General features: G+C 54.5%; 1 protein-coding gene across 2 annotated transcripts in view; it reads right to left on the bottom strand.

Annotated features, from left to right (window-relative positions):
• The window catches only part of CRTAC1 (cartilage acidic protein 1), a 130,439-nt gene that overhangs the window by 4,263 nt on the left and 98,896 nt on the right, over positions 1 to 27,280 (bottom strand). For both annotated transcript variants that reach the window (XM_070431854.1, XM_070431853.1), the window contains exons 6-12: positions 22,276 to 22,410; positions 18,912 to 19,057; positions 16,335 to 16,471; positions 12,353 to 12,435; positions 11,509 to 11,609; positions 10,898 to 11,066; positions 906 to 1,051 (exon numbers count right to left, since the gene is read on the bottom strand). In XM_070431854.1, the coding sequence (XP_070287955.1) occupies positions 906 to 1,051; positions 10,898 to 11,066; positions 11,509 to 11,609; positions 12,353 to 12,435; positions 16,335 to 16,471; positions 18,912 to 19,057; positions 22,276 to 22,410 (917 nt within the window). The remainder of the gene's footprint in view (positions 1 to 905; positions 1,052 to 10,897; positions 11,067 to 11,508; positions 11,610 to 12,352; positions 12,436 to 16,334; positions 16,472 to 18,911; positions 19,058 to 22,275; positions 22,411 to 27,280) is intronic.

Raw genomic sequence — 27,280 nt, 5'->3', positions numbered from 1 at the left:
AGGGTGGGGCGTGGGGATTATTAGGGAGAGGTAATGACCTCCTCACCCCCAGGCCAAGCACTAATGACAATGGTCCTTGAGCTCCTCGGGCGCAGGCCACTGAGCTGCACGGTTCCTGCTTACCCTCAGCTTTCCATGGACTTTGTGAGCTCCCCTAGAAGTTTCCCTAGAGGTTCCTCTTCGGTGTGAATTTAAGTGGGTTCCTGTTATTTGCAACCACGTGACCGCCATCAGAGTTGGAATCTAGAGCTCTTTCTCCAAGAGCTCCCAGAGGCCCACCCTCAGAACTAACACAGGCTTGTCAGAGATTTGGAAAGAGCTGGGAGGGAAGCAGGAGACCTGGGGTCAATTCTTAACTCTGCTCCCAATTGGCTGTACAGCCTAGGGCAGTGATGGCGAACCTTTTGAGCTCGGCGTGCCAGCATTTTGAAAAACCCTAACTTAACTCTTGTGCCGTGTCACATATAGAAATTTTTTGATATTTGCAACCATAGTAAAACAAAGACCTATATTTTTGATATTTATTTTATATATTTAAATGCCATTTAAAAAAAAAATCAACCAAAAAAATGAGTTCGAGTGTCACCTCGGACACGTGTGTCATAGGTTCGCCATCACTGGCCTAGTGGGTTCTTCCACTTGGTCTCAGTTTTCCTCCTCTGTAGAATGGGTGCAAAAATACTTGTCCTGCCAATACCCCCGGATGTCTGTGAGGAGCAGAAGAGATGTGCATATGGTACTATTGTGCGAACTACAAATGGTGGGATCATCATGAAGCCGGCCCTTTGCTAGGATTCCCATCGTTCTAGAGGCAAAGTCTGCAGATTCCTGGGAATCCAGCTGCAGCCCGTGGGTTTGTGGATGAGGCCTCTTTTCTGGCCATCAGGCCCAGATGCCTTTCTCACCTGCAGTGGGGCTGGGTCCTGAAGCCTGTCCTCATCCCGGGGGTAGGGGATCTCTAGCACCGAGTTCATCTCCCCGCTGGCCACGTTCCGGCTGGCCACCTTGCCATCCGGCCACGTCACCTCCACGCTGCTGGCTTCATCCTTCCCTGAGGGACAGAAGGAGAAGAGGTCAGCAGCAGAGGAGAGCGGGAGGGGGTTCTCGTTCATTTCCTCATTCATTGAATAAAAAATATGAGCTGAGCATTGTTCTAAGTGCCGGGGGAGCCGCGAACGTGCAGAGTCCAGCAGCACTGCAGTGATGGTGATGTCCCGTCTGTGCCGTCTGCCACGGCGGCCACTAGCACATGTGGCTGTGGAGCAGGGAAGTGGGGCTAGTGTAAGAAGCGACTGAATTTACCCTGACTGGTTTGGCTCAGTGGATAGAGGGTCGGCCTGCGGACTGAAGGGTCCTGGGTTTGATTCCGGTCAGGGGCATGTACCTTGGTTGCGGGCACGTCCCCAGTGGGGGGTGTGCAGGAGGCAGCTGATCGATGTTTCTCTCTCATGGATGTTTCTAGTTCTCCATCCCTCTCCCTTCCTCTCTCTAAAAAATCAATAAAATATATTTTTTTTTTTAAAAAAAGAAGGAACTGAATTTTAAATTCGATTTAGTTTTAATGAAGTTACACTGAAATAGCCACCCCGGCTAATGGCTACCCTATTGGACGGTGGCACGCTAGAACTTTCAGTGGACAGGCCAGTCAGCAGGAGGCTGTTTTTGGGAGAGGGTAAAGCCTGGTGGTGAGCAGCTGACTGTGGAGTCCTGGGTTTGAATCCTGGCTGTACCACTTACCTGGGAGGTTGGAAAGAACACGGTGGGGTGGCTATCTGGGAGACCTGGGGACATATCCCAGCTCTGCAGCCGACTTGCTGCATAATCGGGAGCATGTCACATATTTATCTTTATATTTGTACTAGTAGCCCTGTGCCTGAATCTGTGCACCAATAGCTCGCCAGTAGCTCACTGCCGCCCTCTAGTAGCTCTCTGCCCGCTGCCCGCTGCCCCGCCCTCCTGTAGCTCCCTCCCCCCATAGCTTGTTGCCCTGCCCCCTCCTGTAGCTCTCCGCTGCCCGCTTGTAGCTTGCTGCCCCACCCGCCTGCTGATCCATGATCTGGTCGTTACATGGTCGGTCGTTAGACTTCACGGCGTAGACCATTTGCATATAACATCTTTATTATATAGGACTTATATTTATTATGCTTATATTTATGTTTGTAGCCTGCTACGGGCAAGGCTCTTTTTGTCACTGGGAGTGTCCTGGTTTTCAGAGAGCTTCCACTCTAGTTGGGATAGACAGGCAAACAGATGAACAAGTAAATAGGGTCAGCTATTGACAGGTTCTATGAAGAAAATGATAACAGGGAAATGGAGTGAAGAGGCACTGGGGTTGGCTGGGCTCAGGGTCGTCAGGGATGGGGTCTCGGGGAGAAGGCCTCTGAGCTGAGCTCTAAATAAGAGCTGAGGAGCTTAGGAGCCAGGAGGTGGCCGGCACAGGAGCAAGCCCAGGCTGCGAAGCCGAGACGTGGACAGAAGCTGACAGAGAAGCTCAGAGAATATTCCCGCTGCATCCATCGCACCCATCCACGGAGCCGTGCATTACATCATTGGCAGAAAACAAGTTGGAGAGATTTGTCAGGTGTTTAGGCATTGTCAGAACCGGCCCGGCTCCCTGCTTACGGCGCCGTGGCAAGGTCAGGCTAATGGTGATGGATTGGGGTGGAGAGGAGAGGGAGCTGGGCCTCGCCTGGGAGAGAAGCTGTTCTAGTCAGTTCCCTGGGGAGGAGGGAGCGCTGGGCAGGGAGGGGGAGAGGGCGCAGCCCCTTGTTATCACCCACCCACGCTGACCGGATGTGGGCGGCTGCTCAGGAGTCCACACTCTCAGACACTCCCCCGCCAGCATCACTCGTGGGCTGAATACATAATGTGTCACCCAATGGAGGTGCTCCTTTCCCCTTAATTGTCTACAGACACTGTGAGAGAACACAGTGGGACCGAAGTTGATAGTAGCTTTTGGTCAGCCTTTGAGTTGATAGTAGCTTTTGGTCAGCCTTGTCCATCCAGGGGTTTTACACTGGTAGATACTCTGGGGCAGAGGGTAGTTTGTGAAACATCTTCCTGTACAAAAAGGGCTCCCGTGTTTCAGAAAAGGCGTGGGAGCCACGCCCAGACTTTGGGGAGAGATGCTGTGTAGACTCCTGTGCAGCTGTGGCTCTGGGGGTGGGGCTGAGGCCGCGGGGGACGGGGGGGGGGGGGGGGGGGGGGTACAGGGAGGCCCAGTCTCCTCGGAACCTTCCAGCCGCCCTGCTGCTGTGCTTCCAGTCAGTGAGGGCAGGGGCCAGCTGCCGCCCTGGAGGGTCAACGCGAGCGGGCGAGCGGCCCCTCCTCTGTGGGCAGGTGGGCAGCCTTGCCAGCGGGAAGCTCCCAGCGGGAGCAGAGACTCCCGTGTGGTGCAGCTCTTCTTCCCACACAGATCCTCCCTCCCAGGCCGCCTTCGGGTTCCGGGGTTTGCTTTATTCAGCTGGAGACATGTCTCAGAGCCCCTCCACTGCCCCACCCCCCCATTCTATAATAACTCCTCCTGGGGAAGGGGGCAGAAATGGGGTTGGGTGGCAGCGACAGACTTCTTTTGGGTTTGAAGCAGTTTCTGGAGGCTCTGGCATTTGTAGGGTGTGCAGTGTCCTTATGTAAAAAGTAAACATTTTTCCATAAAAAAAAAGGAGACAAAGAGAAGCAACTGTTTGTCACCTAAGCCAACAGAACAGCTCCATGAATACATTTCCCAGCCCGGCTGAGGTGCCACAAATAACTCAAAAGAGTCGCCGAATATTCATAGATGATCACAAATTTACATCCTGGGTTTGCTGCACATATTTCTGAGTCCTGCTTCCTTCCTTCCTCCAGGCCCAGGGAGGGGCCGGGCTCTGAGATAAGAAAGCCGGGAGAGCACATCTCAGTGGGACTTGCTCCCCTGCCGGTGATTATTTTGCTGACTGGGGCCTCAGTTTTTCCATCTGTAAGGTGGGGGTATGACCTGAGCTCTGGCACTACAGGGAAGCACAGTTCTTCCCTGGAATGTGAGCCCTGCCCCGGCTGTGGCCTTCAGCATCTCCACCCTCGTCATCTCAGACATGGGGGCACCTTGCAGTTCCCAAAGGGCTTTCACTTGTTGGCAAGAGTACAAGACAATATGTTCCCCAAACTCCACCGGGCGACTCTCCCAGTTAGCACCTCAGATCCCCATGGCAGCTCCCTGAGGAAGGTACTAGTTTTACAATTTCCACTTTAGAGCGCAGGGAGCTGAGACTTGGAGAGGTGACGTGAATTGCCCAGCTACCCACCTAGGGAACATGCGATCCCCAAACCCACACCTGCTACACCCTGTTCTACTGGCCAGCCCACCCCACAGCCGGCTGAGCATCATCCAGGGTCTGGGACTCAGCAGGAAGGAGACAGACCCTGGCCCCGCCCTGCAGGACCTGAGTCCTGGGCGGGCAGTGATTACGTTATAAGCAGCCGGGAAAGTGCAGCCGTAGCCTGGGTACCACTAGGCGAGAGAGAGGCGGGTGTTAACAGTCATTTCAGTTGGGTGCTGTAGGAGGGTGAGAGTTGGTGAGGCAGCGAAGGAGAGGAAGGAGCGCGCCAGGTGGAGGTGCAGCACCAGCAAAGGCATGAGGTGTGGCAAGGGCCTGTGCGCCTGACGATCAGGAGAAGTTCCAACTGGGGGAAGCAGAGCCTGCGAATGTGTATTGGGTGGGGTGGGTGGGAGAGGAGACTGGGAGGGACTCTGGAGCCTTCGCGTGTGTGGCCCACTTGCCCGCTCCCAACGACTCTGCAAGGGGGTGTTTTATCCCCAGTCCTCAGATGCAGACATCGAGGCTTGGCGAGGTAAAGTGAGCTGCAGGGGTCCGCGCTAGGACTGGAAACCCAGGCCCCGGGCCCTCAGGCCCGGCTGTTCCCTCTGCCCCAGACATTGCCCATCTTCATGCAGCTGCACAGCCAGGGTTCCCCCAGCTCCCAGACACTGCACGGCGCGGCCTTTACGTGGCCTGTGTGCCAGGCCTGTGGGTCTGCGAGCAGAGGTGGCCCCATTAACCAGCCACAGCCCTCTGGCAGCTTTGAAAGGACAAAGGCCAAGGAGGCACAGAGAACTGTGCTTTTCAGAAGAATCACAAGCGAAGCAGATGGTGGGAATACAGTTGGCGGAATATCTTTGCACTTTAATAAAGCAATTTTCATGTGGGCCACTGAATTTTCCTTCCCTAAATGAGCACCAGCCGGCATGAAGGCAACTCTGAGTCACTTGTAAACAACTCGCTGAAAGGAAGGCGGTGTGTGTGTGTGTGTGGGGGGGGGGGGGGGGGGGGGGCGGGTACCCTCAATGCCCGAGGTGGGCTGGCCGAGTCGGGGAGCTCCTAATGGAGGCTGGTGGTGGTGGGGGAAGTAGATTATTGGTATTTGTTTTCATATTTTGGGTTTTGTTGAGCTGCCTCAGCCCTCTGCTAGCTAGGAAATGAAGACCCAGTGTGGGATACGCAGGAGTGGGTGTGCAGAAGCAAGCGGGGGCACACAACAAGGGCTGTGAGTGGAAACACTTATTTATGAGCCTGGTGGGCCCTCTGCACCAGGAGGAGGAGGGAGAGGCCAGGGCGGGGTGGGGAGGGGAGGAGGAACAGGCCAGGGGCCCACTGCGCAGGGGTGGCTGGGGTGGAGGCTGATGCCTCCAGAAGGGACAGTCTGCAGGATGAAGCTGAGAGCGCTCTGTGCAAGAGTGGGCCCTCTGGGAACCCCCCGAACGATGAAAGATCCAGCGAGGTACCTGCATTTTTATGGTGTGATTCCACACAGCCCAGATCCTCTGGATTTGGGAGTACATGGGAGGGTCTGAGAAGCTGAGTCCTCTAACCACACACAGCTCAGGGCTGACTGAGCAAGGCCTGCAGCTCCTGCCAGTGCAGAGATGAGCTGGGGAATGTGCTGGTGGAGGGGAGAGGGGGTGTGAGGAGAAGGAAGCACCCAGGAGGCTGTCTGCTGAGAGGCTCACGTATGCACCCACATACATGTCCACATGCTCATCACCCCTGGCTGCAAAGTCAGGAGGAGGCCAGGATGATCTATGGAGGGAGGAAGGAAGCAGGGGCAGGTGGGGTGAGCAGGCGCGTTGTGAGTGCTGGAAGGGGACTTGCCTGCAGGCCTCGCCCCTTGGAGACCTTTGCCTTCAGCACAGCGTGGAGCCCCACATCTACTCGGTACTTTGCACCTTTAAGGCAGGACTTTCTTACCTTCATGCTCTAGACATGCCCCTTCTTACCCCAAACATCACAAAACAAACTGCTCAGGACTGAGAAACGTCAAACTATCCATCAGTAGGGGACTTGCTAGATAAATTATGAATGCTTCCACACAATGAAATACTGCGCACAAAAAATTAAAAACAGAGCTGCCATCCGATCCAGAAATCCCACTTCTGGGTACTTAACCGAAGAAAACAAAAACACCACCTCGGAAAGGTATATATATATGCGCCCCTATGTTCATTGCGCATTATTTACAATAGCCAAGAGATGGAAGCAAACTAGATGTCCACCAATCGCTAATAAATAAAGATGATATGTCACACACACACCGTGGAATATTATTCTGCAGTATAAAAGAATGAAGCCTTGCCATTTGTGACAACATGGATGGGCCTACAGGGTATTACGTTAAGTGAAATAAGTCAGACAGAGAATGACAAATACTGTACCTGGTAGCCCTGCTAGTGGCCCTGGGCTCCTTCGAAGTGGCCCCGCCCCCCCTTCCCCGCCCCCTTGCACAGCAGAGCCTGGCTTGGGCTTTCCCAGTTCTCCAGACCTGCTCCATCCCACCTGTCCTCAGCCTGGCCCTGGTGCTCCGACAGTCTGACCCTGGCCTCCCTTTCCAGGCTCTGCTCCCACCAGACCATTCCCATTCTATGGACACACTGAGCACCCTCCTTTCTGGGCCTTTGTTCAAGCCAGAGCTGCCCCTGGAATGCTCTCCTCACCCCCACCCACACTTTCTAAACTCCCACCATCCTTCTAGAGCAGCGTGGGCAAACGGCCCGCGGGCCGGATCCGGCCCGTTTGAAATGAATAAAACTAAAAAATAAAACTAAAAAAAAAGACCGTACCCTTTTATGTAATGATGTTTACTTTGAATTTATATTAGTTCACACAAACACTCCATCCATGCTTTTGTTCCGGCCCTCCGGTCCAGTTTAAGAACCCATTGTGGCCCTGGTCTATAGAGACCAGGGGTGGGCAAACTTTTTGACTCGAGGGCCACAATGGGTTCTTAAACTGGACCGGAGGGCCGGAACAAAAGCATGGATGGAGTGTTTGTGTGAACTAATATAAATTCAAAGTAAACATCATTACATAAAAGGGTACGGTCTTTTTTTTTTTTTTTAGTTTTATTCATTTCAAACGGGCGGGATCCGGCCCGCGGGCTGTATTTGCCCACGGCTGGTCTAGACCTAGTGCTAGGCCCAGGTTCTTGGGAAAGCTGCCCAGAGCAAAACGAATGTCTCCTTCCTGGGTCCTCTCACAGCCACTGGGCCAGGATGATGGCTCATCCGAGTCTGCTTTGCACCGAGTCCCTGTGTCCATCTGCTTCTCTCATGGACTGTGAGCTTGGAGGGCAGGGAGCCTTTCTTCTTCGTCTCATCTGTCTCTTTCCCCGTCTCTGTGTCTCTTGGTCTCCCCCAGGCCCTGTCTCAGTCTATCTCCACCCTGTTCTCTGTCCTCAACCCTTCCTTCCGCCCAGCTCTCCCCTTGGCTCCCTCTCGTCCTGCCCCATCGCTGGCCCCTCCATCAGTCAGGAGGGCCTGCGCTATGCTGGGGCCATGCAGCGCCTCATGAATGCAGGAGTCTTTGAGCTGAAGGGACGGAGCCTGCTTGCCCCTCGCTGTGTCCCAGGCTGCTGGGCCTGCCGCCTGCTGAGCCGCTATGGGGAGTCTCACTGCCAAGCCCACCGCTGACCCAAAGGGCCCGTCTCAAGGAGCAGCCTTCCTTCAGTGCCTCCCTGGCAGCAGATCTGGGCACTAGAGGAGTGTGCAGGGGGCCCGTGGAGCAGTTTGAGCCAGAGTTCAGACCCGGAACAAATCCCAGGGCTTGCAAGATGCAAGGATGGGCAGTCAGGAGGGGCTCCCACCTGGGTGCGGCGTCCATACCCCCGAGCACGGGAGGCAGACGGTCATGAAGAGGCACCGAGGCTCTTGGGCCCCCATGATCCCACCAAATGACCTGGCCCGGGCTGCCCAGGTGAAGAGCAGGATTGTTATCTTGGAAGGGCAGATACTGGCCAGGGAAGAGAGCCAGAGACACCCATCACACATGTCTTAAAACAGCAGAGACAGTCCATGGGGTGTGGGGAAGGAGAACCAGCCCCAGTCCTGGCCTCACCACTGACTTGCTTTGTGAGTCTCAATTCCCCCTTTTGTACAATGGGGTGAGGGCTGATGTCCAGCCAGATACCTGGTGAACATCCCACCTATGATACCATCGCAGTCACCTCGGTGCCTGGGAGATCTCACTTGGGTCACCTGGTAACTGAAGGGATGTGGATCTCCAAGAAGAAAGAGGCAGAGCAGGGGGACCGTGGCCGGCCCCACACAGACAGCTATAGGAGGTCCAGCGATCAAGCCACAGTGGTCAAGAGCTCAGACCCAAATCCAGCCCTTCCTACTTTCTGAAGATGTAATTTGGGGCAGGTTGCTTAATCTCAGCCTCAGTTTCCTGATCTGTGAAATGGGGTTAATGACTCATCATGTTGTGGTGAGAAATGGATGAGGCATTTTAAGTAAAGCACTTAGCCCAGTGCTCGGCACATACTAAGTGCTCAGCTCATGTCGGTACTGCTGTTTTGTAAGAGAGGATATGTATTTAAAAGTCATCTTGTACTTTAAGGACTAGCATAGCCAATGGCTGCCTCTGATTACAGGCCAACCCACCCAGGGCGAAATAGCCCGAGAACATGCTCATATAACCGGGCCTTGGGTCCCCTAAATATTTATTCGTCTTTTACAGACAAATTATGTGTTTCCTAAAAAAATTGGAAAACACACACACACACACACACACACACACAAATCATATGGAAGAAAATAAAAATCCCATACTCAGGCAGGTCTGGATTTGAATCCTATCTCTGCCGTTTACCTATTACGTGGTCTTGGTTGAGCAGGTTTCTTAAGTGTTTGAGCCTCAGTTTCCCCATTTGTAAAATGGGGATAAATAATACCCATCTCACAGGCAGTCGTGAGGATGGCGTGAAGAGTAAGAGTGAAGTGTCTCTGTGCCTACAAGGAGTAACAGTTACCATATTGGTCCAGCCACTCGAATCTTTCTTCACACTTTTTGCATTTTCTTGCAGTTTTTTCTATGTGATATGCTGTGTTAATAATATTAACACATACATATATTTATCCGTTTGAGGCCATATTGCCTATTCTTTTTATGTTAACATTATAGCACCTCATGAGGTGCTAACACAGGTGAGAGGATGTCTGCTTTTGAGCCTAAGTATATGCGACTCAAATGCTTTCCCAACCATCGTGTTTTAGTAAAGACATTCTTGGACCCCCACCTCCACCCCCAGTGTTTCTCAATATATTTTCCATGATGGCCCCTCTTCCTCAAGAAGACTTTTTAGAGTTTTGTCTCCCTAATTCCCTTCCTCAATTGTGTTTCTTTAAAAATGTTGTATTTTGAAATAATTATAGAGCCACAGGCAGTTGCAAAGACAGTGCAGAGAGATCCTGTGTACCTTCCATCTGGTTTCCCTCAATGGCTACATCTCCCGGAATTATCGCACAAGCTCAGCACCAGAAAGTGGATGTTGGCACAAGGTGTGTGGGTAGTTCCATGTCATTTTATCACGTGTGCAGATTCGTGCAACCGCAACCACAGTCGAGAGACTGGACCGCCCATCACCACCAAGACCTCCTGGGCTATCCCCATGCAGTCCCACCCACCCCTCTCCTTTTCACCATTTCTACCCGCCCCCCCCCCCCCCCCCCCCCGCCCTGCCCAGCAACCACTGATCTATGTTCCATCTCTATCATTTTGTCATTTCGTGAATGTTATAGAAATGGGATCAACAGTATGTGACTTTCTGAGATTGGCCTTCCCACCCTCCCCTCCCGCCGCCACCATAACGCCCTTGAGAGCCATCTAGGTTGTTGTGTGTGTCAATACTTCATTCCTCTTTATTGCTGAGTAAGAGTCCATGGTGTGGGCAGACCACAGCTTGTTGAACCATTAACCTATGGCAGGGCGTCTAGGTGGTTTCCAGACTGGCCTATTACAGATAAAGCTATTACAAACAATCTTGTATAGGTTTTTGTGTGGACATAAGTTCTCATTCACCTGGGAGAAATACCCAGGAGTACAACTGTTGGATCTGATAGTAGTTGTGTGTTTAGGTTTTTGTTTTTAAAAGGACCGGCAACGTATGTTCCAGAATAGCGGTGCCGTTGTACATTCCCACCGGCAAAGTGTGAGACCCAGTTTCTCTGCATCCTTGCCAGTGTTTGCTGTTGTCACCAGGGGTTTGGTGAGGCACTTTAGTCACCGAGCCAACTCTCAAGAGGCCAGGGAAAGACATAGTCTGGTGGAGGCCAGTGTCTGAAGCACAAGGCCGCAGCCTGGACAAATGGAGAATTGAATACTTTGACCCCAAGGTGAATACTCTCACAGAGGCACTGGGGTGAGGACCTCTGTAAGAGGAGGGGCACTCCTTCCTGAGCTCAGGTTCACCTCAGAGCAGGGTGGCCTCCAGTGGCTGGTGTCGCCACTGCGGCTCAGCACAGTGGTGCCTGGAAGATGCTTGAGCTGTGAGTCCTGAATCACTCACCATGATGCAGGATGCAGTTTCAGGACCCGCTGCCCCATCAGCCGCTCACTGCCCACCCTCTCCCCTGGCCCTGACTCACCCAAGCCGAAGTGTGCCACGGGCTCCATCTCGCACAGGTAGCCTGAGCCCCCATCGATGATCCGCAGGTGGGCCCCGCTCTGCTTGGTGTAGAGCACGACCTTCGCCCCCCTGGCGAAGGCCCCAAACCGGGTCCGTGGTACCACTCGAAGCCAGTTGTTGTTGAGGCCCTGTAGGGAGGCAGGAAGGCAGGCCAGGCGTCAGCGGGGTGGGCGGAGGAGCAGGGACCTAGGGCAGGAGAGGGAGAGAGGAGAGAGGGAGAAGGAGGAAGCAGAGGAAAGAGAGAGGAGGCGGCTGGCAGGAAGGTGAGCGAGGCAGACAGGCTGGCTAAAGTTTGGAAAGAGAAACAGTGGAGAAGCGGAGGCGGGGAGAGTCAATAGACTCAGGAAAACCAGTCTGTGAAGTGCCCGTGGAAGGCAGAGGGCTTCTCCTGGGAGGCAGCCCTTCTGGGGGGTTTATGATGTTGCTGGGAGGTTTTTTTTTTTTTTTGCCTCCTCCAGGCCCCAGCTGTCCATTTCCTGCCTTGAACCCCTGGCTCCTCTGCCCTCCTCCACCCTAGGCCCAGGGGACCACCCCAGGCTGGGCTCCGTGGGTCCCCCAGTCCATGCACACCTGATTCCCGCGGAAGACGGACAGCGGCTGAGCCATGGATTCTCCGTGGGACAAGATGAGGTCCAGCATCCCATCTCCATCGAAGTCTGTCACCACACCCCCTGCAACACACGGACTGCGCTCTGGCCATCGGCCGGGGGACCCCCGGGGCAGCCGAGTGGGGAGGTGCTGGGCCTGAGACTGTGGCTGCCACTCTCGCCCTCCCCTTTCTATCAGCCACCTCGCGCTAGGAATTCACGGAAGACGGTTCCCTTTCCTTTCCTGGGGCTTTGGCACGGGAATGGGGAGCACTAGGAATGGGGGGCACCACGAGGACTTCTTTCTGGCCTTTGTGTTGTACACGCCTGTGATATTGGCACAGTTTTCTTCAATCTACTGTCTTTGCATACACATGGTCTCCTTGGGTCCTCACTACTCCAGAGGTGAGAAGGCAGATGTAATTGGCCCCATGTTACGGATGTGGAGAACAAGACCCAGACCATGTACCCTTTCCAAGACCGCTCTTTCTCTGACACCAGGCTGAGTGCCAAGAGGGGAGGGGCTAGACTTCAGGACCCCAGCCCCTCCTTTCTATCCCCTTCGCAAGGCATCGCCAGAGAACCTACTGCCCACAGATTCTCGGCCCGGCCCCGCCCCCAGCTGCCCTGGGACTGGGAGAATGGACCACCCCCTCCTCTGCTTCCTGCCTGACACTCTCAGGGGCTCCCCCTTCTCCACCCTCACCCCTGCTCTAGGGTCTTAGCCCTCAGAGTGGGATTGGCTGCCTCATCCTTCCCTCCCTCGTCCCAGACAATGGGAAGCACTGAGACAGGGGAGTGCAGGCCGAGCCCTGAGGTGCCCTCACCTGTGCCCCGGCCCTCAGGCTCCAAGGCATCGCCAGGATTGAGCTCCTCAATGAGGGGGTCACCGTGTTCCCTGCGGGTGACGCTGTAGGAGAAGAGACAGGCTGTTCATGGATGAGTAACTAGCTGCGGAGGCCTGAGTCGGCACCTGGACCTAGAGACCTACTTCTTATTCCAGTCTCGGCCCCTGGAGCATCGCGGGTCCCACTGTGCAGGGGCTGCCACCTGCATGCCTACAGGGCCTCTCTTGGTTCACAGGCCCTGGCCACACCCTGCCTGTTCTCTTCCTGGGTTTGAATTTACATGGGTAAACATGGATTTTTCCTTTTCTAATGGATGAGTTATAGACAGCCTGGGGAAGGCAGTTGATGAATGGGGAAGAGACAAGGGCACAGCTACCTTCAAATGACCTTCCCTTTCCTTTAAGTGGCTCTGGATTTTCAAGTTCCGGATGGTACGCAGGGTTCAAACCCCCCCCCCCCCCCCCCCCAAGTTCTCCCTGGTCGTCCCGCTAGAGGCAATGCCTTTCTGCTCTGCCTTTATCACTTGCCTGGCCTTTATCACTTCCTGCCTTGTGTTAAAGCTTTGTATGAATGTGTCTTATCTCCCGGGTTAGACTGCGAGCTCTTTGCAGGCTGGGACCATGTATTATTCATCTTTGCATCTCCCACAGCATCTAACATCGTGTCTGGCTCTCAGAGCACTCCAAGCACATGTCTGTGGGATACACAGATGAATTTCAGAGGCAAAGGGAGGAAATGGGGCCCTTTGGGTTGCAGGGGTTCTGTGTTGACTCGGAATCACAGTAATATTTGTTGCAGAAAAGTCCACTGTGAAAGTCCTGCTCTTTCTCCACGGAGCTGGCTGCTGCCGATGGCCGTGAGCTTTCCTCTCTAATTTTACTCACTTGTTAGATTCTCTCAGCCTTGGGTGCTCTACATGTGTGGACAAATCTGGGGGCAAACAGGGGGCTGGGGGGGTTCTTAATTACCGCCCCCCCAACACACACACACTGCAGGTGACTGTTGTCCGCCCAAATCACAGTCACCAGAGGGCTGCGATGTGGCCAGTGCTTTCAGGAGGGGACTGAGTCCCCTGAGCTGGAGCCTATGGGGTGTGGATGGCAGAGAGCGTTGGTACAACTGCAGGGTGCCTGTCGGGTGAGCAGATGCCCTGAGTGATGCCCTCCACCCACACGGGGCGTCTGTGCTGACGTCCCAGTGAGCAGCGTGCCTGGGTGCACTTGGCTGTGTGCACACCTGCTGGAGGTGTGTATGCCTCGGCCTGCTAACACCCCCGGTCCCTTTGACTACTTGGGTCCTGCCGACTCCGCCACATCTGGGCAGAGGCACCCCTTGATTCAGGTGACCAGGCAGGTAAGGGTTCCTGAGGATAAAACCCAGCAGTTCCGTTGCATGTATGTATTCGCTGAACAAGTTCTTCTGCAGCAACTTGTGTGTGTGCTGGGCATGGCGTGGGGGCCTGCGGCTACGCTCTGCATCAGGGAGGAAGAGCTCAGGACCCATGACCACAGGAAACCTCATGCAGAAAGAGTGCCGAAGGCCGACAGGGAGAGGGGCGAGGGGAGGGCAGAGCTGGGCAAGGTCATCCAGGTTTGGGTAACCAGGGCAGGCTTCCCAGGGGAAGGGCTGAGCTGAGACAAGCATCCTGAGTGAGTCCATGTCATTCAGACGTAGAGGCATTTGGGTTGCAGGGTTTCTGTCTGTGTTGGCTGTGTGCACACCTGCGTGGGCAGCATGAGGGTCCGGGGCTGGCACAGCCCAGAACGGAGAGAAGCTGGGAGTGCCTGGTGCTTAGTGGTAAACGGGGAAGTGAGAGTGTGGAGGCCGGGGACAAAGCTGGTAGGTGTGGGATGTGCTGAAGAGGAGGCTTCTGAAAGGTTTCAAGTGGAAGAGGGGTGTGGCCAGATTTGCCTTTTCAGCTGCTTGCTCTGTAGGACTAGACACAGGGAGAAGGCTGCAGGCGGGCACAGGAATCCCCTAGGGGAGAGAGTGGGGGTGGCAGAGGGTGGAGAGATGAGAACAGATCAGAGGTGTGTTTAGATGGGTAAGTGGTGTGAGCGTGTACGTCCAGTCAGTGCCTGCTGTCCTGCCGTTATTAATAGGGCCCCTTGTGCTCTCATGAAGCTTCCGGTCTGGGTGCTGCATTCTGTGGTCATCCTGAGCGTTGCTGGAGGACCTGCAGACACAAGCAGCTTTGAGGCTCCAGTGCCTCCTACACAGAGACCGTGTTCCATTCAGGGCAGGGACGGGTCGGGGTTAGATTTCCAGTTTCCAGCTGCGTGGGGGCCTCAGTTGGGTGCTCAAGACCCAACCATCTGCCAGGGGGTTTGGGGCACAGCCATGGCCCTGGGAAATGACTTCCATGGCTGCTGTAGAGACTCAAACACATGAATTCATGGGGCAACTGGGTGGTGACACTGTCTGAGGACAGCCCTGTGCCAGCCGGCCCTTGGGGTTGCCCAGAGGGAGGCTGGGAGGGGGGGCCGGGCAGGCAGGCCGGTGGGTAGAGGAGGCGTCTGGGTTCTTGGACCTCAGAGATGAGAGCACTGGGCTCCTTGGTGATCAGGGGCCCTGGCAAGTGACACTTTATTAGCCTGAGAAGGAAAGCAGTGTCTCTGTTAACGAGTAATTGATCTTCCGCAATTAATCTGGAAGTTGTGAATAAGCTTTTTGCAAGGCACCTAATTAGTAAATCTGGTGCCTCCAGGGGGTGATTACATCCAGTCAAAGATTGATGCTTTGTTAATACTTATATTTTAAATGCACTTAGTCACAGCTCTCACCTTTTATTAATAGTTGGGGCCCTCCTGGAGGAGGGGATGGGACCTTGGGGAGCCCAGCAGGTGATCTGGCCCATTTCCTGAATCCAAGGCCCCTGGCCTACCCTTTCCTCCCCACCTGGTCCTGAGCCCCATTAGCATGTTCCATACCAGGGACAGGGCCATCTTGGTTCTGAGGCTTGTTGCCCAACAGTGGTTCTCAAACTTTATGCCTGATGACTAATGCACTTGTTAAAACTAGAGATTCCACCCGGCTGGTGTGGCTCAGTGGTTGGGCATCGAACTATGAACCAGGAAGTCACGGTTTGATTCGGGTCAGGGCACATCCAGTCAAGATTGCAGGCTCGATCCCCTGTGTGGGGCGTGCAGGAGGCAGCCGATTGGTAATTCTCTCTCATCATTGATGTTTCTATCACTCTCTCCCTCTCTGAAATCATATATATATATAAAGAGCTTCCTGGGCCTGGGCCTCACATCCTGAGATTCTGATTCAGGAGACCGAGGTGGCCCCTGGGCTTCTACTTTAAGTAAGAACTCTGGGTGACCCAATGCCAACATTCTCCGGACCCCTCTTAGACAAGAGTTGCCTCCACAAACCCAGTCCTGCCTGCCTAGGCACAATGCCCAGATGCTTGCAGATTTCTTTCACTCAGTCACTTCATGTACTCATCTACCATCAAGGTCTCACCCAGCATTTCCCAAAGGATGTCTTGCAGAGCACCAACCCCAATAGAAAAATCTTTGAAAAAAATGTTTTGTGGTCAAATCTATTTGGAATATTTTATCCACCTTTTGGGAAGTAAAAATACTTATGGTCATGTTAAAGGCTCTGAGAAGTCCTGCAGTAAAAAAAAAAACACCTGCCTGTATTTGCTTGACTCAAGCGTACTTAAACAGATTTGACTCTGTAACCGCTTTTTGTGTTTTTTTTCTGGGCACACATCCTTCTGCCCACTATCCACCCCCCCGCCCCCACACACACCAGGAGGCCCGCTTGTTAGCATTCACCCTCCATGCCTGCAACCTCTTGCTCAATCTCTGTTCTTCCCTCCTCTCTGCTCCTTCATCAGGGTACCATCTTCCACCTCAGCCCTTGGGACGCCCCTTCTGAGTCCTGCACCTTCCTCCTGACCCCCCAGCTGCCAAAGGTGAGTGGGCATGAGCCTCGCTGAAGCGTCTACCGGAAGAGGCGGTTGGCTGAGGAGCTTCGGTGGGCGAAGTTGTTGAAGAAGATCTCTAGCTCCTGGTCGTTGTCAAAGTCGGCGGCGATGACTGTGCGGACAGGGGAGGGCATGGAGAACTTGGGGGAGGCGATGTCCTGGGAGGAGAGAGGCTTCAGGTCAACAGACAGATACGTGGGAGAATGGGAGCGGGTGAGAGGGCGACTGTCCCCCTGTGTGGGTGTGCATGCACCAAGATAAGGCAGCTCGACCTAACGCCTCCTCTCTCACCTCCCAGGGAAGGGACCTGGGGGGCTGTGCTGAGGACCACAGAAATCTCAGGCTGCTTGTGGAACAAGGAGGGAAGAGGGATAGTTCCAATTCACATCAGTGAAGCACTGGGATTTTCCTGATTGCTATCACATGTAGCCTTCTCACCCTCACCCGAGGAAGCACAGACATTGGCATTCCCATTTCACAGGTGAGGTAATGAGTCCTGGAGAGCCCACAGTCGTAGCTAGTAAGTGGGGCCATAGCCAAGGCTTCTGATTCCAGGTGCTCTGCCCTTTCTAGTACACATCCTTACTCCTCCTTGTGAGAGTCAGAAGCGGGGTGGATACAGAAAAGGGCTGTGCATTGGAATCCAGACTTCTCTGCTGACGAGCTGTGTGATCTTAAGGCAAGTTACTAAACCCATTGGATGCCACTTTCCTCATCGGGGAATAGTAACAGTGGCCCGGGTTCGAGGGCTGCGTGTAAAATGGCTGGCACAGAGCGGGCAGGGCTAGGTCTCCGGCAGCCTGTCCTGGCCTTGCTCTTGCTCTCGGCCTCATGGGAGGGGGCAGAGGCTGCCTTCGGTTGCATTTTTGCTGCCTCTGTTTATGTTGTTTCTTGGGCGTCTTTTGACGTTTTTAAAAAGACATTTGCTTTGGAAGGTTGCATAGATGCTTGTCCATGGCTCAGGGGGACCCCAGGCTCTGGATAGCCCAGCTGGGACCCCAAAGTGTGGACAGGGCCTGGAAAAGGGTCCCAGGTGTGGGGCTTGCCTTGGAAATAAGAGGAATGCTGCCTAAATCCCAGGGCCCAGGTGGAGAGGGCTGGGAAGGGCACAGTGGTGGTTCTGGGAGTGCCCCTCTGCCCCTCGCCTAGGCCTGCCCCTGGGCCTCGTACCGCAGGCCCTCTCCATTGGCTGCGGGAGTGAGCGGCCTGGGACTGCTGCCGAGCTGCCTGCTGTGGGGAGGCCAAGGAGGGAGGCTGTGCCCATCAGCTCAGTAACGAGGCTGATGAAGAGCCCGGCCAGCTGGCCAGGGAGGGCTGCGCAGGGCCTTAAGAGCCGGGGAACAAAGAGGACTCAGTATCTCCAACTCGTTATGATGCTATTGATCCTGTAAAGATGGAAACCTGCATGGCCCCCGTGGGGCTGACCCCCGGACGCCTGGGCTTCCAAGATAATGTATGTAAAGTGCTTTGTGCAGTTCCTGGCCCATGGAAGGCACTTGATAAATGTGGCATCTGTTGTTATTATTAGTATTATTATTATTGCTCCTGTGAGCTCTGGGGAGGAGCCATCAGAGGGTTGGCAGGGTTCGTCACTCTCGGCACTGACACTGGGGCTGGGCCGTTCTTCGCTGGGGGGCTGGCCTGTGCCTTGCAGGCCACTGAGCAGCATCCCTGGCCTCTGCAGACTAGGTGCCCGCAGCACGCTCTGCCCATTGGTGACAACCAGGAAGACATTGCTACTGGTTGAGAACCCGAGTTAGAACAAAAAGCTGAATAAAAATCATCCACATCCCAGGATCAGTGGCCCGAGTTCAGGGCACACCTCCTCCCCACCCAGCGAGCTGGCTCTCCAGCCTCTGCAGGGAGCGAGCAGCTGGGGCTGAGCACCCCAGGGTGGCTGCCTACGGGTAGGGAGCTGGCAGAAGTCACCCCAACACAGGTGCCGAGAGACTTCCCTGGGACCATGGAACCTCAGGCAAACACTGGAACTTTATCACCCCCTTAGGGGTTTTTGACAAGACCCAGGTACCTCCAGGGCAACTCTGACTCCCCAAGATCAGCTTCAGCCATCCGCTACCCTTCTCGAGAAAGCCCCAAACTCCAGCTCATCAGGCTGGTGGCACCTCCATGACCTTCACAGAATTCGTGGCATCCCCGCCTATCTGACAGCTCAGAGAGGGCGCACAGAGTAGAGGGGCTTGCCCACCCTCTGCCATTTGTCCTTAGGGGGCAGCTGTTGGATATGTGGCCTCAACCTCCTCCACCCCTACTCCCCACTGTACCGTTGGCCGGAACCTCATTTTGCAAAGCTCAGGCAGGGGCTACAGACCGGGTTTTCTGCCGCACCCAGAGCCTCCTTTGCTCTGCCCACCTTGGGGGGCTGCCCTCCCTCCTCTGCTACTGGCTCTCTCTGTTCCGGCCACTAGAGATGCCACAGCAGCCAGGGCCAGAGTCCATCGTTGTCCCCCAGATGCTACCTTCCTTGTGGCTCCCCACCCCACTCCCAGGCTCCGCCCGGTGGGAGGCACAGGCGGGGCTGCCAATCCCAGGACTGCAGGGCCACTCAGTGCTGGGTGGCGGAGAGAGGCCCCTTCTTACCCGAAAGCGGACCTTCCCGTGGGCGCTCATCTGCAGATAGAGGCGGTGGGGGCCGTTCCAGTTGCCGTAGACAATGTCCACTTTGCCGTCGCGGTTGAAGTCCGCCAGGGCCACCCCTCGCCCGTGCTGGTGGGGGTCGTCCACACCTGGGAGGAAAGGCAGGAACCCTCAGGGCAGCGCCCCTGTGGCTCCAGAGACACTAACCTCGCAGGGGCTCCGTGATGAGCAACAAGGGAGGTGGCTCTTTGCTGTCCCCGCCCCCATGGGATGGGGAGACACAGTTGCAAGTCTCAGAATTTTTCCATAGGGTTGGGAGGTGGGACGGCCGTCCAGCTGCAAAGGAATCAGAACCTTGTCTTCAAGCATCATTTGCCCAGCAGGCACATTATTTTTACTCAGTTTTGGGGCAGCCTCGGGGAGACTCGGGAAAATTCTGGAGCACTGAAGCTCTCCCCAGCCACCCCAATACTACCACTTGGACACATTAAGTTGACCAGCACTCTTTCGCTTAAGTCTCTCAGTGGCTCCCCAGTACTCTTGGGTCAAGTTCAAATTGCTGCTGGGGGGTGGGGAGGACAGGTCCCCGCCCACCCCGGCTGGTCTTTATCTGGTTCTCTCTGCCTCTTACTCATAAGCACTGGTCATCCCATGTTCCTTTCGTTCCTCAAATGAACCAACTCTTTCTAGCTCTTGGGTCTTTGCTCAAGCTGGTCTCTCCTGGAATGCTCTCTTCCTGGCTCTTGGGTCCCTGGCTCCCTTGTTTTCCTTCTGCGATTGGCCACCATGTCACCTCCTCAGGGGAGCCTTCCCTGGTCACTCCCATGAGAACAGCCCTTCCACCCACTCTGTCTTCTCCCCGACAGCCCCCTCCCCCGTTCTTTTCCTTTGCTGTGCAGATCACACGCATAATCACGTTCCTCTGGGCTTTGCTTGCTTAGGGTCAGTTTTCCTCCTGGTCCTCAGAGACCACCTTCGTACTCACCTGCGTTCACACGGCATCTGTCTCGGTGCCTGTGGTGACTTAGTCGTTTTCAGTAAATACTTACTGAATAAATAAAGAGGCATAAATAATTCACCAGGAGGCAACTGGGGATGTTGGTGACAGCAGAGGAAAGACCGCACCATGACAGAGAAGCCCACAGCGTGCCCTGTGCGGTCTGGGGGCGGAAGCTGGTGTGCCCAATGTCACCTGCTCATGCTGCCCTTGAATCTGCCAGTGGCCAGCGGGACAGAGCTGATCCTGGGGGAGGATGGAGGGGGGTTTTGCCCAGGCGGCCTGACCTGGCTTGCGCAAGGCAGACACGTTCCCTCGGGCCAAGCCCGGAGCTGAGAGATGGCGGATGCAGCTCTAAATACCCACGCTGACTTTTTCGGGGGACGAACTGCGGTTGGTCATCAGGCCGTCAGAGATGGCAGGCGACAGGACAATATAATGGGGAGTGGGGATCACAGACCCGAGGACACAGGGAGCTCTTGCCCAGCTGCAAACATAGAGAAACTGAGGCCAGGAGCCAGGAGAAGGGGGGGTGCCACCCACCCACGGGCCTTGGAGGCTGAGCATCCTCTGGGGGAGAGGGTTGAAGGGTGGGGGTGGGAGATGCGGGGGAAGAGGCAGGGAGAGCCAAGCTTGAGAAAGAGGGTTTGCAAAGAAATGGGGGTGGCCTCCAGCCTCTCGGATGAATAACCCATTAATTCTCTGCAGAACCCCCAGCCCTAACGTCAGTGGCCTTTTGTGTTGGCCCATTTCTCTCCTACCTACGAGGCACCTTGACAAGGAGCTGGTTCCCTTTCACGGGAATAATCGGTACCGGCTGCATTTCACAGCAGCATCTGTTTGGGTGATGAATGCCCTCTTGACATGTCTTGTTAAACCCCTGCAATCATTCTGACTTTCAATTACGGGGCCTCGCACCTTTCCTCTCTCCTCCCGCCTGCTACCTTCTCCCACTCCAACTGGTTGGCTCACCTCTGCTTCCATCTCTTTAACACCTTATCAAATCCTCTAGGTTCTCTCCACCACCACCTCGCTTTCATCTTATGCTTTTCAGCAATGAGAAAATTTGCTGCCAGAGTGTACAGCTCTAGGAGGGGCGAGCTGATGGGGAAGACAGGCCAGGGGCGCTGCCTCCAACTTTAGCTTTGCCTGGAAGGAGAGGGAGAGGCAGGATGGGGAGCTGACCAGCTACCAGTGTGTGTGTGGGGTGGGGGTGGGGTGAGGGGGTGCGGGGGGGTAGTGGTCAAAACGGGGACTCTGAGCAGAGAGCTGGGGAGAGGTACTCTTATGGATTGGCACAGACGCAGGGATCTGATGCTCCTGCAAGTGCTGGAGCTTGTAAGACCGTTGATCTATGACCCTAGGTCCCTGCTCACCCCTTCTTCTGGAGGCCAGGGATTGTCCCTAGGCCACCAAGAAGGAGGGGAAGGCAAATCTTCCATTCATGGGCAAGGCAGGAGGGCCTGAGCAGGGGGAAGTGGCTGGAGGGCAGACTGATTGTATCCATCGACTGTTACTGTGTCCATTCTATCATTCAGCAAAATGTACTGGGTGACCACTGCAGGCCGAGCGTCGTGTCAAGAATGAATAGTACAGAGCCCGGTCCTTGTAGACACAGAGATTATTACAGCAACATAGGAGCCTGAGTGAGCGCTACATGCCAGGGCAGTGGGAACACAGAGGAGGGAGTGCCAATCCCTGCCGGGCGGCACAGAAAGGTTCCCTGATAACACGCGAGCTGAGTTCTGCAGATAGAGAAGGGAGAGAGGGCACTTCGGGCAGAGAGGACAGTAGGTGCCAAGGCCCTGGGGGAGAAAGGGAAGCAGAACTAACTGGAAGCCTGGAGTCTGATTTTGAGTGAATTTTATCCTGTTTCTGATGATAGCTATTTGTGTCTTTGTCTGCGTCCCCGGCTAGAATGGCAGTGCCTTGTGTGAGTGTGTAAGATAGGGTGGGGTATGGTGGCCTTAGCCTCATTCAGATCAGCGTCCCCAGCTCAGCACCAGCCTGGCAGTTAGCAGGAGCTCAATAAATGGTTATTGGATTGAACTGAATGCTTAAGGTACATGTGGGGAGGGGACCTGGAGAGAGGGGAATTGATGCTGAGACTTAAGCAGAGCTCAGAGGGACATGGGCCTATTCAAGCTGCTGGAAAATGGAGAGTGATCAGGAGTTCCAGCAGCAAACACCCCTGTGGCCTGAACCATGGCGGGGGCGGCGGGGGGGGGGGGGGGGGTGCAATTGGAGATGACAAGCAACGTTCCCGTGTGGGGCAGAGGAGGCCTGTGGGTCATGCTAGAGAGGGCGGGGCAGCTCAGAGTCCCTATGGGTCCGGGGGACTGAGGGACACAGAGCAGCAGCTACACTTACCAGCGCTGGCAGCTGCGTCCACGAAGGTGCCGTCGCCCCGGTTATGGAAGAGGAAGTTGGGCCCATTCTCGTTGTCACAGAAGATATCCGAGGCGCTGCTGCTGAGGATGGGGCCCACGCTGACACCCCGGCCCCCTGGAGAGGACATGGACCACAGTCAGGGGCAGAAGCAGCGCCCCGTTCTATGTGGAGGACTGGCTGCCTGTGAGGCCTGCAGAAAGCCGCACTGTGATGCCTCAGGAGAGCCTTCCAGAGGCTTCCCTGAGCCCAGATCAGGGCTTGAAGTCCCCCAAACCCATGTGGAGGGTGGCCACACGGATGCTGAGGCAAGTGAGCAGCAAGACCAAGTCACCCTGTGCTAAAGGAATGAGTCCATGAGCAGAGGGATGGCTGACTTACCACAATCCCTAAACCCAGCTCTCACCATGCCCGACACCCCACCCACAGCCCAAGTCACACAGATGTGGGGCGAGTTCCTGTTCTAAGAATGTATAGGAATAGGCTCCAGCTATCGGTGCAAGATGCTCACCCTGCTTTGTTCGACATTGTGAGCGATTGGGAACAACCTGCATGTCCATCAACAGCAACTGGCTGTTGGATTATGGTACGCCCATATGGCGAACCATTCTGTAGCTACTAAAAAGACGGTGTAGATCCATATGTATGGACTTGGAGGAGTGCCCTTGACACATCTTTAAGCAAAAAGCATTTCAGCCCTAGCCGGATGGCTCAGTTGGTTAGAGCCTCGTTCTGTACACCAAAAGGTTACAGGTTCAATCCCCCAACTGGGGAGTGTACAGGAGCAATTGACCGATGTTTCTTTCTCATATTTCTCTCTCTCTCCCTTCCTCTTTAAAAATCAATGGAAACATGTCCTTGGCTAAGGATTAAAAGGGAAAAAAAGCAATTTGCCAAGTAATTGTATTGTGTGATCTTACTTTTCTTAATAAAAAAAAAGGAAAATACATGATTTTTCTGAACACGTGTGTGCAAACTTGTTCTTGAGTGTGGGAAAAGTGGGAAAAGCTGCACCCTGAGCCACCTTGGCTACTGGGTGGGATCAAATTTGGGGAAGGAAGCAAAAATGATAGTTGGCCTTTTTTGTGAATGTCTTTATATTGTTTAGCTTGTTCTAACAAGAATTGTTTCTTTAGTTTAAAAGAAAAACATCCAATGAAGTATATTAAAAAAAAAAAAAAAAGAAATCAAGCCAGCCAGCATTAAGATCTGAAGTCTCCAAGATCAAATTTGGGCTACCCATGTCAACAAGTCCAATCTTTAGACATCTTGAACAAATCACCCCAACTGGTGGGGTTCAAAAAAAGCCCTGAAAACCACACTACAAACATAGGAAATACCATGCAGAAAGCAGCCTGACCAGGACCAGGACCAGGACATGGATTCTAGCCCCAGCGTGGCTTTTTACAAGACTTTGGGCAATTTGAGTTACACTTTTAGCCTCAGTTCCCTCATCTGCAAAATGGGAATAGTGTGACCTGCTTTTGTTGCTTCTGGGTTTTTTAGGGGATCAAGTGAGATGAGCTACATGGAAGGTCTTTGTGAATCCTACCACCCTGCTACTCGGAGTCAGGCTTTCGGACCCGCCGTGGGGGCATCACCAGGGGCTTGTTAGAATGCAGATTTCAGAATGGTCAGGCCTTGCATTCCAACAGGACCCAGGGTGGTTTCTGCGCACAGTGAAGTCAGAAGTGCTAAAATGAAGGACTTTTCAGTGCAGAATAATTACACGGGAATCAGAAGAACCTGATTTGTTTTGAATAACAGAGAGCTCAGGCAGACACGAGGGATGCTGGGCCAGGCGCTCCCTGCCTGCTGCCTCTGGGTGCAGCAGAAGTTTCCACAAAGTGACTGTGCCAGCTGAGGATGTAGGTTTTCTTGGTTTCCGGGCCCCTCCTGTTCTCCGAGAGAGGCCCCTGAAGGAAATCAGTGGGCCTTTCTCATCTGGGCACATAGGTGGAGCCTAACCACCAGGCCAGTGTTTGGGGACACGGGGCCTGGTGCCTCCCATTCCTCCCGGATAATCTAATTAGCTCTCAAAGAGAACCCGAGCCTCATAAAAATTAAGCCACTAAGTCCACGACGCTGCTGGGGAACATCATTCAAGATGCGGCCAGTGCTTTTCATTAGGAGAGCCCCAGTGCGGGGCGGGAAGCTTTCAGAAGCCGCTCCTAAAGCCAGTGGGAGGGGTGCTGGGCCACAACCTGGGCACCACTGCTGCCCATTCAGAGGAGCTGCTGAGTGGCTGTTGGCAGCTGTCCCTGCCCTGGCCCTGCCAGACTCCATCCAGCCCCGCAGCAGGCCTTGCCGGAGCCCCTGGAAATTCCAGGTGAGGCTCCGGGACTCGCCGCCATAGCTCCATCCTTCTTCCCCCAGCATCCTCCAATTTCCTCTCCGCCTCTGGCTCCCAAGCTGTGACACATTCCCTTCATTTTCTACAAAGCAGGTTATTTCCCTCTTGGACAAATTTCTAAATCTTTCTAATTAACTAATTGGGTTGGGTTGAAGCCTTCCACCATTTGTAACCTGTAATTACTAGAAAATTGCCATGGTAACCACACTACTCATTAGTGACAATTTATTGCCATGGCAATCAGACCATAACAGAGATGTTACCCACAACTCCTCCTTGGCAAGTTTGCTGCACAGTTGGGAGCAGGTGAGTTGACATTGGGGGAGCTGGCCTCTTGGGCACTGGCTCCAGTAGCCTCAGGTTGGGGGGTGGGGAAACCTGGGGTCTGAGGCAGGGGCAGCCAGATGTCTGTACCCCTCACTGGTGCCGCAGGGGAAACTCTTCTCCCAGGTCGATCATGTAAATCTCCTTTAAACCAATAAAATCTATCCATCCCAAGTGCAGCCTGACACTCCCACTCCCGGCCTGGTCAATGACAGAGGCCCTTACTCAGCAAATATCTTCTTCCTGGACCTTCCCTCCTCCCAGCCTCCCCCCTCCTCCGTCACGCCTCCCTGTCCCCGCTTCCTAAGGTTTAGCACACACGTTATGGGGCCGCCCAGAGGGCAGTTAGGAGCATCTTTATCTGGCCTAGGAGAATGTGCCCCAATAGTGATGTCTACCTGACATCGTGAGTCCTTATCTACTGGAGGCAGGGTGTCCTCTTGGGGACAAGCGGTTCCCCGTTGGGGCTGGGGAGGCAGCACTGCTGGTGGGAAAGACTGAGGGGCAGAAAGTTCAAGCTGTGTGACCTTGGGCACGTCACTGGGCCTTTCCGGGCATCTCGTTTTCTCACAAGAGAAGGACTGATAACGATGATAACAGTCTTTGTCAGGGCTGTCCCAGCGGGTTTTGGAAGGTACCCGGGAAAATGCCAGGTGCCACACAGTCATTAGCTGGGACTATTTCCCACCTGCTGGGTGAGTAAGGTCCCTTCCAAGTTCTCCTGGTTCTGCTGTTGGGTGTGGATGCTGCTCCCTGCCCACCCCTTCCTGAAGGCTTCTCCGCCCACCAGGCGGGGTGAGCGGTGGAGTCACGGGAAAATGTGTCCCCACGGCTCCCTCTCCCTCCTGCCGCATTCTGACACCCCCTTTGATGATTTACTCATTGGGCCTGAGCCCCATTCACCCTCAAAAACTGCACCCCTCAACCTCTGAACCCTGTACTTGGGTGATGCAGACTCAAGTCTAATGGGGGTGTAGGTCATCCACCCCTCAGACCACATCTGGGTCAGCACACGGGGGTCCAGGGTGTAGGGTTGTGGGGTGAGGAAGGAAAAGAGGTTTGGGGGAAGAGGGTGTGCGCTGCTGAACCGCCCCATACTACGGGACTGAGGACCAGGGCACTGAGAGGCAGGGGGACTCTCTGTGCTCAGGGAAAGCCTCTAGGTTCTTGCCCCGCCTCTGCACCCTCTCTGGCCACGGGAACTTGGGAGTGTGCTCTCCGGACCTTGGTCCCACTCCCTGGGAATGGGTGGGGGGATGAGATCTCCAAGGCTCCTTCCGCCTCCCTCCTCAGTGCATCCCTCAGGCTGGGCTGCAGGATAAACATGGCTGGGAGTAGAATCCTGGGCCCATCTAGACTGGGCACTGTTGGGCTCGGGCGAGGCCTGTCCATCAAGGAACTTGGACGTGTGAGAACAGTCTCCTGAGACCTTGATAGAAATATGATGCTGGTGGACGCCAAGGCCTACAGGCTGCCAAGCACATCCAAGACATTGTAAAAGCGTAGCAAAGATGCTAGAAGGTGTAGGCGTGGAGGAGTGGGCAGTGTGCATGTATGTGTGTTGGAGAAGGAGGGGTGAGGGTAAGGGCAGGATGGTGACAGAGTCTCACCCTAAATTTCCTGAAAGTTCTAACACACAAACACACTGTGTTGGTGCTAGAGTTGCCTGTCTCCCCCGGAGCCTCCGGGAGCTGTCAGATGCTGGGCAGGGTTCCGAGGGTACCATGAACAGGGCATTAGACGAGCACATTCCCACTGCATCCCCAGTCCTTGCCCATCCCTGCAGGATGCTGAGAGGCAGGTGGGTAGGAGGACAGGCTCCAGCATTTGTCTGCTGGGATTCCCACACCAGGTGGTTGCAGGAGGGATGCTGACCCTCACTGTGCGCTGCCCCCCTCCACCCCAGGCAGTGAGGGGCTGGCAGAAGCTGTTTCAGGAGAGAGGACAGGTAAAGGAGTGGCAGGAGTCGCTCCGCTGGCAACCTGCTGTTCAGTCCTGTGTGCCAGGTACTGTACACGTTTCATCTCACCTCACCTTGCCTAGGTGAGGAAATGGAGGCCCAGGGAGGCATGACAGCAGCCAGCAGGCAAGAGATCACAGTTCAAACCCGTGTCCGGGTGCCCCCGAGCCTGGGCTATCCCCACAGTGCTCTCTCCAACACTTCTGCTAAAGTTCCCTCTTGGCAGAGGAGCCATCTGTATTTCTGTAGCCAGGCTTGACATTTCTTTAAAGTCTCTTATTTTAGCGAAAGAAAATGTGTACCAAATTACATTTGTATTGTATAACATATCTGTGTTTGTTTTGGAAAAA

Source organism: Myotis yumanensis, unplaced genomic scaffold, assembly GCF_028538775.1.
Source record: "Myotis yumanensis isolate MYYU_CA2020_CCGP unplaced genomic scaffold, mMyoYum1.0.hap1 SCAF_13, whole genome shotgun sequence".
Lineage (NCBI taxonomy): Eukaryota > Metazoa > Chordata > Mammalia > Chiroptera > Vespertilionidae > Myotis > Myotis yumanensis.
This window is presented reverse-complemented; position numbering and strand designations above follow the sequence as displayed.